Raw genomic sequence first — 14087 nt, 5'->3', positions numbered from 1 at the left:
GCCTCTAATTTCTTTTTTTTTTCCTTTCTGTTTGTCTCAATCTATATATCAATTGAGGGAGAGAGTTTCTAATGAGTCTAAAAATTACCTTTGGCATGCCAAGGAGTATGTGCCTCTTTACTTATCTCTTATCTCCAGGAATTCACTTGGACATTTTAAAATCCAGCAAAAGATCCTGTGACTTCTGCATGGGACATGTAATAACAGGCAGCAGCTCTGAACCACTGAGGAGCAGCAAGATACCCCTATTGCTGAGTGCCGTGTCCTTGCTGTGCAGAGCTGGCCAGTTGCAACTTCAAGGCAGCCAACGATGGTTCAAGGTTCCAAACAGTGCTGCCGTATCATTACGGTGTTAAATGGTTAAATTCTCTTCCCCATTTTTTCTTTTGTTCCCGTAACTATGGTATCAAGCCAAGAGCCATATCAATTATTCATACATCCTGCCGAAACCACTCGCCCTGGGAAGCTTATTCACAAGAGCTTGTACATTAATCAAACTAGCAACTTGTAAATGTCTTGAGACCTTTCAGATTTCTGTGAGACAAGGGGAATGGCTCAGCACTTATGAGAAGATCAGGTTTGATGAGCTGTCCTTAAAGTAAGTGTAGGGTTCTGCTGGGTCCCCGGTGAAATAAATGCCCCTGAGATAACAGATCCTGGAAGCTGCAGGCAGAAGGGCCAGAGGGATGTCACTTTTCCTGGGAAGGAAGCTCTCAATGCAGGGATGTTTTGAAGGAAAAACCCCCACCACTTTCTTGCAATCTTTCATTAAAGTTACCCAAATTTTTCTGTGAATGGCAAAGCCCGCATGTTGGGTTCTCCCTATTTCCAATTAAGTCCAAAGGAATGCTCTTCCAACTTGTGATTAAGGAAAATTTGCACAGCAAAGCAATATCGTTGTTAAAATCCCCTCTTTCTCTTTTCAAAATAGATTTGATAGCAATGTTTTAAACAAATAACATTAAATATTGTCTTCACTTCCCATCATGTGTGAAATCCTCTCGAAGTCTTTAAAAAACAGTTGTTGAAATGATGAGTTCCTTTTTCAGCTGGCACAGAACATCATGTGCTGGAGAAGGGTTTAGCTTAGTGCATCTGAAAGCTGAAATCCTCCTAAGACCAGTTTTGCTGCCCCATGTGTATTTGCACTCCTGTTATATGCTCAGCCACTGTGAATATAACAGAACCCGTCAAGTTGAGCTGATGGTAACTGTTTTTATTAGAACAAATGTATTCATTAACTGAATGAATGGTACAAAATCTTACTTTCTTCAGTGTTTCACAGTCTATGTGCACCAACTGAACAGATAAATAGAAGATAAAAAGAAATTGTGATTGCAAGCAAATGTGATTTGCAGCATCGCTTTAGGTTGCTCTTGCAGCATCACTTTAGGTTGCTCTTGCATTTCTTCTTTAGGGTGACAATGGTGATGTTGGGATTGGCTCTTTTTCTTCCAAACTGACTTGTTTTCTCCTAATTCCTGTTTTCAAATACACTGATTTTTTTCCCCCATTGAGAAGAAGTATCTGTTGCATTTATTTATTTATTATTCATTTATTTGTAACCCCCTCTTCCATTATATCACTGATCTAGAACAAGTCTATCTTGTCTTATTTTTTCTCAAGCAACCCTTGATGCAGGTCAGAATTGTTGACCATCGTGACACTAAACACAGGACAAGTACTAAGGAAGAATGCCAAGTACAACCGAAACTTTGGTGTCTTTATTTCCATACCATATACACTCTCATGTTTTGCGCTGTGTTCTCCACCCCAGCCCCCCACAACTCCTGTGATAATGAATTACACATTGAGGTGGTGGAGTAGGACAGAAATACCTTGGGTAACTGTATCTACTAAGTGTATTTCATACCCCTGCTTCTTAAAACCAGTGTGTGAAATACACTCGTGTGTCAGAAAGATAGTAAAACTAAGACATACGAGAAGATTTACTGCCTGCATTAAATAAATGACCTCATCTTCTTGGTGAGATAAAGATTTCATTCAGTAACCCATAATAAAAACCAAATGGTTAATATTACCCTCCCAGGACACCTATAGTAATGTATGATCCATACCAGCTTGATCTTTTTTTTTTCATATTTGTCACTGTTTTTCATAGCTCTGAAGTCACTTTTTACAAATTAAATTGAAGTTCAGCTAACAAAAGGCAATCACGAGCAAAAATCTTTGTCACCTTTTTTTCTCTTTGCTTCTGGAATTCCCTGTTTGCTGGGTTGGCTGCTTAAACCAAGCATCATAACTGATTTACAAATCTTACGTTGTCCCTGTTGTTCTGGCTAATGTAACTCTATACGCCTGCATGCTCCTCAGCTGGACACAGTTCCTCCCCCGTCCACTGTTGCCATGGGCTTTTTGCAATTACTGCTGTGTTTTTAAATCCCTCTACACTTTTCACACGCAAGACCGCAGAGCACATTATGTTGCTTCATATATAAAAAGACTGATTGTGATTGCAAGCAAACGCCGCGATTTTGGAAGTGGAAGGGGAAAAAAAAAGCTACTCAGCAATCTCAGGTTTGCTTTTTTCTAGCATGTCCCTAGTGACTCACTGTCGGTGGTCTGAGAAGAGGCTGTAGCTGTGGGAAATGCCTGCTCGCTGTTCTCCTCGGCGTCCTTAGCTCCCAGTCAGCCCCACCGGTCAGCCCTGACATGGTGAGTGACCATGTCAGTGCTGCAGCTTTGCCTAAAGCCCTGTGCTGAGGCACGGTAGGTAGTGCAGGCTGTAGGCTTACTCCATCCGAGTGGCGGGGGTGGCTGGTGGCCTGGGGAAGTGCTCAAGCTGAGCTGCAAGTTGTGGTCTACCCGCCTTGTCAGTCATCAGCTGCAGATCTGCAAAGAAGGACACGTGCATCCATGTTTGCATTTCAGCAGTGATCCTACTGATTTCACTTGCAGCACGTAATTATCAGCATCTGAGGCCTTACACTAGTGAAGCCACTCTTTGACACACCATGAATATAATTCAGCATATCTATACATAATTTTATCCACAGGAGAAGGAAGGCCAGTAAGAGGGGTTTTTTTTCACTTTTATTGTATTTTAGAGAGGCATTCACATGTGCTGATGGTGAGACTGTCACTCTTTAGCCATTTAGATTACCATCAATGTTCAATGTATAGGGACAGACCTGACTTTACCTCTACAGCTTTCAACAAACTCAGCTTTGCAACAATCCTCCCTTACTGCTTGTCCACATTGCATCATATGTCGGGCAGACTGTGCCCAAGGATGGTTTTCTCCCTTAAATAAAAAGCCAGCAAATGCCACTTTTTTAGAAATCCTTTCTTTATATCACCAGTCTACGGCTGCACGTCTGTGTGCAGAAAATTTCATCTGCTGCTGGCTGTCTGTGTGCAGCACTAGCGAGCGAGCTAAAGACCTTCCAGCGTGCCAGGCAGGTAGTGCAAACATGGGTGCGATGTTTACATCATGGGTGACTGACGCAGGGAGAGTCCCTTTGGTCGGCCCAAACTCCATTTGTGGTGAGGGCAGGTGAGGCACTTCTTGTTGCTTGAAGTACTTCGGCTTCATCGCTGCTAGCTCTGGGCCTTTCAAGCCATTACTTTGTCCTTTGCAGTTGACTTCTACAGTGAGGGTCTCCTCCTCCCTGCCCCTTCCAGCTCTTGACAGCGTAATTATTCTTCACAGCCTGCCTGGCTTCTTTTGCAGTGAAAGGCTCTGTGGAAATCCCAGGAGCCCATAGCGGGGAGGCAACCTGTAACTAAGCTGTCGCTGCTCTGGCCAAATGAGCACTTCTTCATGACAAAGTGTGTGTCTCTTGGCCCATCTCCTCCTGTTTCTCCCAGTCAGTCATATACAATTGGTGTATGACACACTCATTTCTCTGGATAAGCATGCAAATCGCTGTATTCTTGGCATCTGTTGTGCATTGGGTTAATTCCTCTGTTTAGTCTTTCTCTTGCTGTCCCATCTCTTTGGTGATTCTCAGAGTTGGAGAGCTTCTTTTCTTCCCTCTGCATTTTTGTGCTCCCCAGGAGCCCATCTGGAACTGTGCACAAGGACATTATAAATTATTAAAACCAGGTTTCCCCATATCAATAAGCCCAAGGACATGTGTTGGTGCAAAAGTTGCGGTTTACTTTGCATCTGCCTGCCAGTCAGCTTTCAACATTCAGTATATCTTAATGCCTCTCCACCTTATTCTTGTGTGAACCAGAGAAATTTTCTCCTATCTTTAATTGCGTGAAGCTGCCTCAGCCAAACCAAATAACAGAATAAATAGCAAAGTCCATGTGAGCGCAGTTCCTGGATGCCAAACATCATCAGCAACAGGGCCACTTGGATGAGTTCCTCCAGCAGAACCTGGGAGTCACTAGAAGAAGCTGGCACCTTAACTATCCCTTATAGAAACAGTCCTATCCCCACACCTGAATTTCCATTTCCACAGACTAGGGATAACGAACGGGCACACCTTGCTTGTGGAGGCTTTTGAAAAGCCTCTGTTGCAGGGAACTGCCAGAAGACTAGATATTACTTGAGATATTGCTTATTTTATTGGGATGTCCTAGGAGATCAAAATCCACCCGACTGTGGCAAGGCAGCTGCGTGTAGCCCTGGTGTGGGAAATAGCAATCTAGTGAGATGAGCAACGGGTGAGACGTACGGGAGAATAGCCTGGTCTTCGAGTTAGGAATTTCACAGCTATACTCCAGAATCTTGAGCCGAATGACTCACCAGCACAGCGAAACCACAGAATGACACCAGCTTCCCTAAAGGAGACTTTTTATATACATAGCTGCTAGACTTGCATATTTCTGTTTATAAATACTCAGTAATAACTGACCGCAAAGTGAAATGGCCTTCTCAGCAGACAGCTCCTAAAAAAATACTTGTTCTATCTTTCCTTTCTTTCTGAGTAATTTGAAACCATACTTTTACACCTCCAGACATACTATTTTAACTTAAAGCCCTGATACCGGTGCATGTGGTCAGAACATTTTCTGGGTAAAAAGACAGCCAGGACAGAGCTCTTCTGAAGAAAGTTGATTAAAAGTGTTGATCCTTGCTAGGTGTATCTGGGAACTGCTACTCCATAGCTATTTGGCTTCAGTTTAGTTTTCTAAGGCAGGACAGCATATGTTACTGCACTATGAACTCACTTTGAATCCTTTAGTCGGCTTCATCTGTATTTTCCAAGGGTCTGTGTTTTCAAAGAGTCTGGATTTGTAGAAGTGTGATGAAAATTGGGCACTGGTGGCATCTACAGGTGGGAAACCCAAAGCATGGCCTCATGGAGGGAAAGTCAGGCAGAGCCCAGTCCTTACTCGTGCTGATGGGCAATGACAAGCTGACCAGTTAGCACCAATGTAGTCGTGAGCAAGCCCAAGGATGCGCTGCACCTGGCCTAGGCAGGCTGGCCATGGGTGAAGTGGGAGCAGGGGACAAGAAGTGGGGGGAAGAAAAGGGCTGGAGTGTAGTGGGGAAAGGCCATGGGGGGAGAACTGTTGTGGTTGCAGTGGAAGGGTGTTATGTGCGTGTGTGTCAGGGCACGGGGCCCGAATCTCCAGAAACCAAGCGACGATAGTTCTGTGGCTCATTGAACAGCTTGCTGTAGGACGGCCTTACTCAGTGAATGCAATGAATGTGTTCGCAGCAGTTGGTAGGTGCAATCTTTCCAAAGAATTCAAACCTCATTTCCTGCAGTTTTGCCCTTTTTGAGTCTGGTAAATGTCTGAGTTATTTGCTGGGAACTTGTCTGGCTCTTGTGACCAGGGTTACCATTAGAGACTCCCACCTCTATTACGTAAGTCACTCGTATAGTAATAGCCTGGACTCAGACTTAACCTAACATACATCAACCAACCTGAAAGCCCTTCTGTCTGGTTGCCATACAGTGAATTGCAAAAGAAAGGACTGAAACAATTTTATAATTCATGAGGCCAGATTCTCAGAATGAAGTGCGGGAGCTCCAGAAAGCAAGACCAGTGGTTCTGTAGGTTCAGCATCAATGGGGAGGAGTTCTTTCTTTTCACCGGGAAGATGGAGCGCTACAGGGCGGTAACTAACTTTAGTTGCAGTATCAGACTCTCAGGTTTATAGATAATGGGACTGCTTAAGGAAAACCGGGCAGCCACGCGTGGGGCTGATAGCTGTAGAGACCCTTGCAATGTCTGCATTGATTGGGATATAGAAACTGTAAAGACGATTACAAATCGAAGTATGGGGCTTCATGATTTTTTTCTTTTTGTTTATTCACTGAAGTTGCTGTAATATGGTGGATGTTGCCTGCACAAAAGAATATGTGCAACCCAAGCATATGACACATCCCCAAAGATCACAGTGTATTAACAAATGTCATCATCTATACGGTTCTTCTCTCCATAGTAGATGGCAGAATGGTCTCAAAACCTGGTAACTTTTCCTCTCTCAAACAATATTCTGAGGTCTCCAGTATAACTGAGGCTGATATTAGTTAAAAAAAAAGAGTTAATGAATTATGTTAGGATTAAATAAAAAATGGTTCTTACATGCTTACTGTGATAAACAGCGATGTCATTTTTATTACTCAGTCATTACTTGGTTAGCCAGAGCACCGCAAAGCCTGAGCCTTAGGCTGGGACCTCAGTGCTCCAGATTGGGGTGGCTCAGCTGAGTCTTACAGAGCCTGGGGAGGGGAGCGCATTTTACTGAGGTCTGCTAGCAGAGACCCATGGGCTGGCTCCAGATCTGGCAGGTCAGCCGGGGACCGCATGCTGCCTTGCTGGGCTAGCAATGCTGGGCTAGCAGCTAGCAGCTGCTCCCTGAGGCCTCAGGAGACCGTAGGAGGCCCTGCAAGGAGGTCCAGCTCCAGACTGAAGTCCTTCACTAGACCGCCCTCTTCTAAACAGGTGGAGGCCAACATTGCCACAATCTGTAACCTGTTTCTTACCCCTTCCGCTCATGAGCCTGGCCATCATAATCTGCTTATAGCTGCAAATTCTTTATATCCCATTGCAAAGAGAGCCTTAGTGTAAGCTGTGACGCTAAGATGGATGTTACGGAAGGAAAGGGGAATCAACCCATTTGTGATGCACAAGCAATCTGGGAAATCACAAAAGATTTATGTTCTCCATGAAGAACTTGCTGAACCACATTATGAGAAGATTGCAATTATTTAGCTGCTGACTATGCTGCAGAACACCTTGTGTTACCCATGAGAATTTTTTATTTGAGGTAGAGCGTGAAACAGTCATGTGAAGACATGAGTGTATGCAAACTACCGTTCGTCAGAAAAAGGGAAATTTAGTCATATATTTAGCAGTCATTTCCCCTTTTTTGGGAAATCCAAATACATATTTTTTCTCTCTCTCTGTGTCTCTGTTTCTCTCATCCTCACCCTACGGAAGGAAAGAAAGGTGGCTCTAAAATGTCATTTGGTTCTGACACAAATCTGATTGGGCAACGAGGGACAAATTTCCGCTGGGTGTTGAGCTAAACCCTATATAAGGTCCTCACTAGCAATTCTCAGTCTGATATCTTTTCATGAGAAGCTAATGGCTGAGAGACTGCGGAACCACAGGTAAGTGAATCTGATGGAAATTTGGGAATGAAAACCTCCCCTAAACCCTCAGGTTGTGTGGGGCTTCTGGAGATTGCTAGGTACTAAACCAAAGGAACCGGAAAGTTCTGAACAAAATTATCAAGGGTTTTCATCAGGCAAAGGATCTAACAAGAGGGAGAATCTCCCCCATTACAGGGTATGACACGTGAACCAGCCATGGGGCTTGTTAACGCCACAGGCAAAGCCACCAGCACCTGGTCCTGGTGTCACCCTGAGAGGGGCTATAGCTCCTTGCCCTGGAAACCCTTGGGGATCTGGCGGTAGGGGAGATGACCCGTGGTTATGAAACAGTATTATTGAGCAAGAGGTTGGCTTTGTGGTGTTGTAGAGATGATAATAAGCTGGAAATAGCTTACTATAGTCAAACTATCAGCTGTCAGATAAATATAGCTACTAGAACAGGGAGAAATGTGGATTAAAACTGCATTATAAGTCCGAGCATGATGGGGTACACAGAAGATGCCTGAAGGTGAGTACCTATGAATATGTCTGTGTTACACTGGTAGAAATATGTTTTTGCTTTTGGATACAATATGTAGTCGTTGTCTAGTCATTTAATATTCATCCTATGGGACAAGCATAGAGTTAGGCTAATGTTAAATACATGCAATTTACATTTCTTTATATAAAATGGAAATAGTATGTGTCTCCTGCATATGTCTACTGTACTGCACATAAATACCTTACGCAGAGCATAAACTGGTGCCTATATATAGCATGTTTTATGTATTTTTGCCTGTGGTGCACTGAGATAACACATAATCAATCAACTGAGTAGCAGCAGCCGAAACCTCATGGCAGACCTGAAAGTATCCAGTGATGTAGGCAGAAACTGCCTTGCCCATGCCAGGCCAAAGCAGATGACAACTAATGAATGACTGGCAGCAGTTAATTTTGTTTTCCTTTAGTGTCACCGTGTCTGATTTTTAGGACAAGTTGTTCAGAGTTTTCCTCATCTTTTTTTAGCACAGATGGTAATAGTGTCCATGCTGAAAACTCAGTTGTGCACCAACAGCACGGGTGTGTGTGCCGTGGGAGTCAAAGTTTTTTGTCCCAAAAGAAACATTTGTTGGAGACTTTGAAAGCTTGGCTCTGGTTATAGCAGGGAAGTTTGCCTGCAGCCTGATCTACGCTAGCTGGCCTCCTTCAGTAGCCACAGTGGGGAAGACAAAGTGACACAGGGCTTAATGAGGTCCATGCAACCTCGGAGGACACCTGAAGTGACTGCTTAACAGAGCTGAAGTCTGCTCTGCTGCTTCTTTGCTCCTGTGTTCACCCAAGCTACTACACTACAGCTCACTCGGGGTGGCTGACCTGTGCCTCAGTCACATCTTATTGCAAAATAAGCAGAGCTAGATTTTTCCACCCGTAGCTGTTGCACAGAAAAGCTGTGGGGACAGCAGCATCTTGTGGTGTGTTGTTTGCATCTCACGGAGGGAAAGGAAAGGGACAGAAGTGATGTGCTTGCGCCAAGCCAGATGCTCTTGTTCCACAAGTCAGCCCCCGGAAACTGGGGATGAAGCAGCCTTTCGGCTCACTAAGGGTGAACCAAAGCTCACCAGGCCTGGAGTGAGAAAAAGAGCAGTTAACTCTTAAGTTGACGTTGAGTATTTTCATTGTATCTCCTGTCTTGTAATAAACTTCCCTGTAGATTTCAAGACGCTTTCTCTCGGCCTTCTCCTTCTGATTTCCTCTGGGACAAAATGCATGGGCTTTTCTTTGTCCTGGTGCTGTGCACAGCCGGCGCCTCTGCTTTCAGACTCCATCAAGTCAAAAGCACAGGTAAGGGCACGCTTTTTGGTGTTTTTTCTGTCTCCCTCTCCCTTCTTTTTAATGTGCCTGGCTAACGGTAATGTAAAAATATCTCTGATTTATATAGAGAAGTGCCCAGATCACACCGTGTTTTACAAACACTACTATGAACTACATGGAGAACCTGTGGTTCTGAAATGCCCTTCCCCCAGATACAAACATCTGGATTTTTCTGCCTTGACCCCTAATATCACATGGTATAAAAATGGTTCAAACACCATGATATCAGGAAGAGATGAAGATCCAAGAATCTGGGCAAACGGAGATGCACTCTGGTTGTTGCCAGCAATGCTAGAAGACTCAGGAGTATATATCTGCACCAGAAGGTGGGTATTTAAAAGAAAATCCAGTGCACTAACTAGATGACTATGCCTAAAATGCATTAGCTTGATTCTAAATTCCAGTTACATTCAGAGCATGTCTCGATAAGACCATTTCCTCGCTGACTTTATTAGAGCAAAAAATGTGGAAAGTTGGAACTCTTAAATGCATTGTGTGTCTCCTATAGATATATATACTGAAATCTGGGTAAATCGTGACAAAGTATTGCTACGATCTTGCGAGGAAATAGTGTACAAGAGTTTGTTCTAGCTTATTTATGAGCCAGTCAGGGCTATGGCAAGTGGGGATGTGCTGCAGGCATGCAAGGGATTCTGCAGAACTCAACCCTTGTGTTACAGGTCCAGAGAAGCAAATAGCCTTGTTTGCACTGCAGGTTGCCTTACAAAACACATATCAAAGTACCATAGCTCTGCAGTGGCTTCCTTCTTCCCTCTTACTTATCCCTAATCTTTACTTTTCTTCTGCTTCACATTTTAAACCAGAATTTGATTGCTTTGCTTTTGATAGAAGATCTTTCCTGAGACCCAATGTGCCTTTACTAGACTGGTACCAGACTTGTGATATTGCAGTGGGTTGAGACTTGAGCCATGGTTTTCTTCAGCCCTGCTGGGCATTTTTTCTTCTGCATGTTTACAGTCTGACAGCCTGTTGTACAGTTTCGAAAGAGGTACCAGGGTCTAGATTTGTGGGTGACTGGGGAAGGGAAAAATGCCTGTCACCATAAGAGCCTGAACTCCAGAAGGTGTCCCAGGTCCTTGTCCCCTGCCAGCTCCTTCATCCAGTCAGTCTCCCAGTACACCCCTGGCAACTGGCACCTTGCTCTGGGGTCTATAGTGGAAAACATGTCTCTACAACCCTGGAGCTGCCTGTATGGAGCACAGTTTCCTTGCTGGCAAGGCACACCTCGTGGGTGACCTGTGTCAGCAGTAGAAGAGATGGACAGGCAGAACTCAATAAGTCATGCTTAGCATATTGGGTTGGCCTTTCCCCATGTCTCTGCAGTGGTGGGGCAGAAAAGAAGACTTTGGTAGTGAGGCCAGAATAACAAAAGTTTACAAATATTGTCCTAGAGCACAGAGTAGTTGCCTGAGACCTTCAAGGATTGTTTTTAATCCCCTTTTGGGACTATTCTGCCTCAGTTCCTCAATCTATAACACTGTGGCAGCGTTACTGACAGCTATAGAAAAATGCTGTGAAACCTGTTTGAAAAAGATATGCAAAAGCCGAGTACATAGCTTCATGGCTAACGTTATTACAGGTTTAATAAAGTACAAACAAATTGTATTTCTTTTGCAAATCATCCCACAGGGAAGCCACCACTTTTTTTTTCAACGCTCTGTAAAATGAGGGTAGAAGGAAATTATCATGCAACTCTGCTTCTGCTGAGCAAGTATGTTGGATTTAGATGTCCAACTGCAGGTGCCAGCCAGTCAATGCCCCAGCAGTAGTGTGAATCCATCCGCTCACAGCCCCCAGCTGCTCTCCAGGAGGTTGCTGCCCAGGCCCTCTGGCTTTGCTGGCCCCTGCAGGGGTCAGGCACTGCTCTGGGTGAAGGCACATTCAAGGCAGGCATTCAGAGGTTGGAAAGGACATGGTTTAATCACCTATCTCCCCCAGTTCAGTCCTCCTTGAGACTGGAAGTGATTGTCACTTGGGACCAGAAAGAAAAGTTAAATACTCTAACACATTCCAGGCAGGGATGCCTTCTTTTCTATGCAAAATAATACGCACCCACATAAATGCCTACTGGTCATGCAATAGTAACTACAGATGTATCTTAATACATGCTTTAAGCTTATTATTTCATGTTTAGGTCCCAATCATTAGGGTTTTCACAGTCAAGACCTCTTCCAAGGAAATGGTGGAGGGTTCCTGACATACCTGCTACTGTTTAGGTGGACATGTTCCCCCTCCTTGCAAAATGAAAATCATGCCTTAGCCTAAGAGTGCACAGCAAACTTGGGGTACAAAACAAAAAAGATTGAAGCTCTGAGGCAGACATGTGTGCAACATGCTTAGATTGTGCCAAAAACCCCAGTACCAGTGATTTTCCAGGTTCTCTCCTGGCCTGATCTCAGTCTTGGCCTCTTAGAAACGGCCAAGGAGGGGAACAGAGCCAGGAGGAAACCAAGGGAGTCACTCGAGTTCCCCTCGTTGCTGGTGGGTGCTCACCTCTCCCCGCTCTGTCTGCAGGAACTCCTCCTACTGTGCCGAGGTCTCCATCCACCTCACGGTCGTGGAGAAAACAGCTGCTCGGGAGATTGCCTATCCCCAGGTCCTCTTCACTTTCACCTCTGGAAAGATTGTTTGCCCTGACCTGTGGGATTTTACGCTAAATAAGACAAGCTTGGAGCTCAAGTGGTACAAGGTAGAACTTCCACCTCCTCTTTGTGCAAAGCCTAATCCCAACCTGTTTGTAAAGGCACTCACATCTCCACTTTCTGTTTCTCCTGAATATGTTGTTATTAAAGCCACGAGTACAGCATAATATACTGGGAATTTTGGGGCAGATGTATATATTTTAAGAAAGGTTCTCTGGGGTAGACTGAGCACAGGATGAAGTGCTCCACATGTTATATGCTCTCACTGGCAGTATAACTATTTTTAAGGCTATATTAGCTACTCTGACTCCAGGGTTGGCCACTACCAGACTATGCCCTTCTCTTCGGTGCCGTGCTTCTTTTTATGGCCCCTCAAGTGAATCCCTTAAAGTAGGACTTCATGTGAGCTGTTCAGATGAGGCAGCTTTCGTTAATCCGCTGGAATAGAGCATTTGGAAATACTGGATTCATCTCACAAAGCTTGCAGTGTTCTCTCACCTGACTTGCCAGTCCTCGGCTTTTCAAGTAGGCAGGCCTGGTTTTGCCTGGAAGGTCAAATATCCTTCGCTTGATCATCCTCGGCTGTACGATCTCACATTGGACAGCATGGGAGTATTCTTATATTTTCCTAATACCTTGGTTTAGCTTTTATTTACACTCCCACTATGATCATATGCTCTGCCTTGTGCAGCTCTCATTCTTACCATAGGATGCAATACCGAGGCTGACTTCATACAGCAGTGCCTACGTCGTGACTGGTACCATACCGGCAAAACGTTTCTGCTCAGGATTCCCTTCAGAATCAGGCTCCAACCCACCTACTTATCTAAGTAAAAGGCTGTCCCCCCTCAATGTGGTTCCCGCTACAACTGTCAGAAAGAACTAGCCTGCCTCCATGGAGCAGGAACATCATTGCTCCTAGCAGGGCTCCATCCCATGTATGAACAGAGCCTGAGCAACACAGAGCAGGAATTTATCACAGCGCGTGAGATCACGTAGGGTAACCTAATAGCTTTGTGAAACCTGCGTGATTACTCAAATGTATTTATCTTAGAAGAATGGCTTGGAATAGTACTCTTATGAGGTCATGTATGGAAAGTAATAGTGTTGTGAAAACCTTCCTGGTGACTGAAATGGTTTTGTCTTAGATGAATGTGCTAGAGGACTGCTTTTAAGAGAACCCAGTTTATCTTTCCCATCCTAAAATGTGCATTTCATCGAAAAGCTATACAGACACACTTTAGATATAGATAGATTAAAATAGTGATTCTTCACACTTCATGTAGTGCCTCAGAGTGTTTTAGAGATGGATACATGTTTGAAGAACTTGCCCTTTGGTGGGAAAGTGGAACTGCTCAGATTTCCCATCAATAAGAGAACTTTTAATAACAAAGAGACAGGGCTGAGTAATTTTGTCTGGAAGTTAGACAGAGTGCAGCCGCCCCTGTCACCTGAGCCGTAACACCAGTTGCTGTCCTTTTTCCAGGATGCTCTGCCTTTGGAAGACATGAATGAAAAATTCGTAATTCTGAAAGGTTCGACTTCTCTGATCATGACTTCTGTGCTACCAACAGACGCTGGCTACTATACCTGCAAGGTGTCATTTCCGTATGACGGCGTAATGTATGAAATCACCAGAACAATCCAACTGAAGACTGTTGGTAAATGCTGACACCTTAAAACATTACGGCGCTTAAGAAATTCTCCTCTTTGCTAATGAAATTCAGGAGAGGAACTCATACTTGGCCTCTCAGCACTGCTGAGGAAAGGGGGATGCCATGGGTGCCTGCTTTGGCCCCGGTGGGTTCCCCACAGCACCCCGGCAGGGCTGGGGTCACCCCTTCACCTGACTTGCAGCAGATTTGCAGGAGGCAGAACTTGATGTTGCAGGCACCGGTGGTTGTTAAACCGAATAATCTCTGTCAGGGTGGGGGAGCGGGGGGATCACTGCAAATGGCTTCAGCCAGTTTAGGAAATAAAACATTTACTACTCGCTCAGGATGGGGGAAAGCCGCTGGTTTGGTTG

General features: G+C 44.6%; 1 protein-coding gene across 1 annotated transcript in view; it reads left to right on the top strand.

Moving 5' to 3' along the window:
- The first annotated feature begins 7437 nt into the window (after positions 1–7437).
- Positions 7438–14087, top strand: part of IL1R2 (interleukin 1 receptor type 2) — a 17062-nt gene continuing 10412 nt past the window's right edge. The window contains exons 1-5 of the mRNA XM_035894387.1: positions 7438–7544; positions 9238–9368; positions 9466–9724; positions 11934–12108; positions 13548–13722. Coding sequence (XP_035750280.1) covers positions 7519–7544; positions 9238–9368; positions 9466–9724; positions 11934–12108; positions 13548–13722 — 766 coding nt within the window. The 5' untranslated portion in view covers positions 7438–7518. The remainder of the gene's footprint in view (positions 7545–9237; positions 9369–9465; positions 9725–11933; positions 12109–13547; positions 13723–14087) is intronic.

Source organism: Egretta garzetta, unplaced genomic scaffold (assembly GCF_000687185.1).
Source record: "Egretta garzetta isolate BGI_Z169 unplaced genomic scaffold, ASM68718v1 scaffold5, whole genome shotgun sequence".
In the NCBI taxonomy this organism is placed as follows: domain Eukaryota; kingdom Metazoa; phylum Chordata; class Aves; order Pelecaniformes; family Ardeidae; genus Egretta; species Egretta garzetta.
This window is presented reverse-complemented; position numbering and strand designations above follow the sequence as displayed.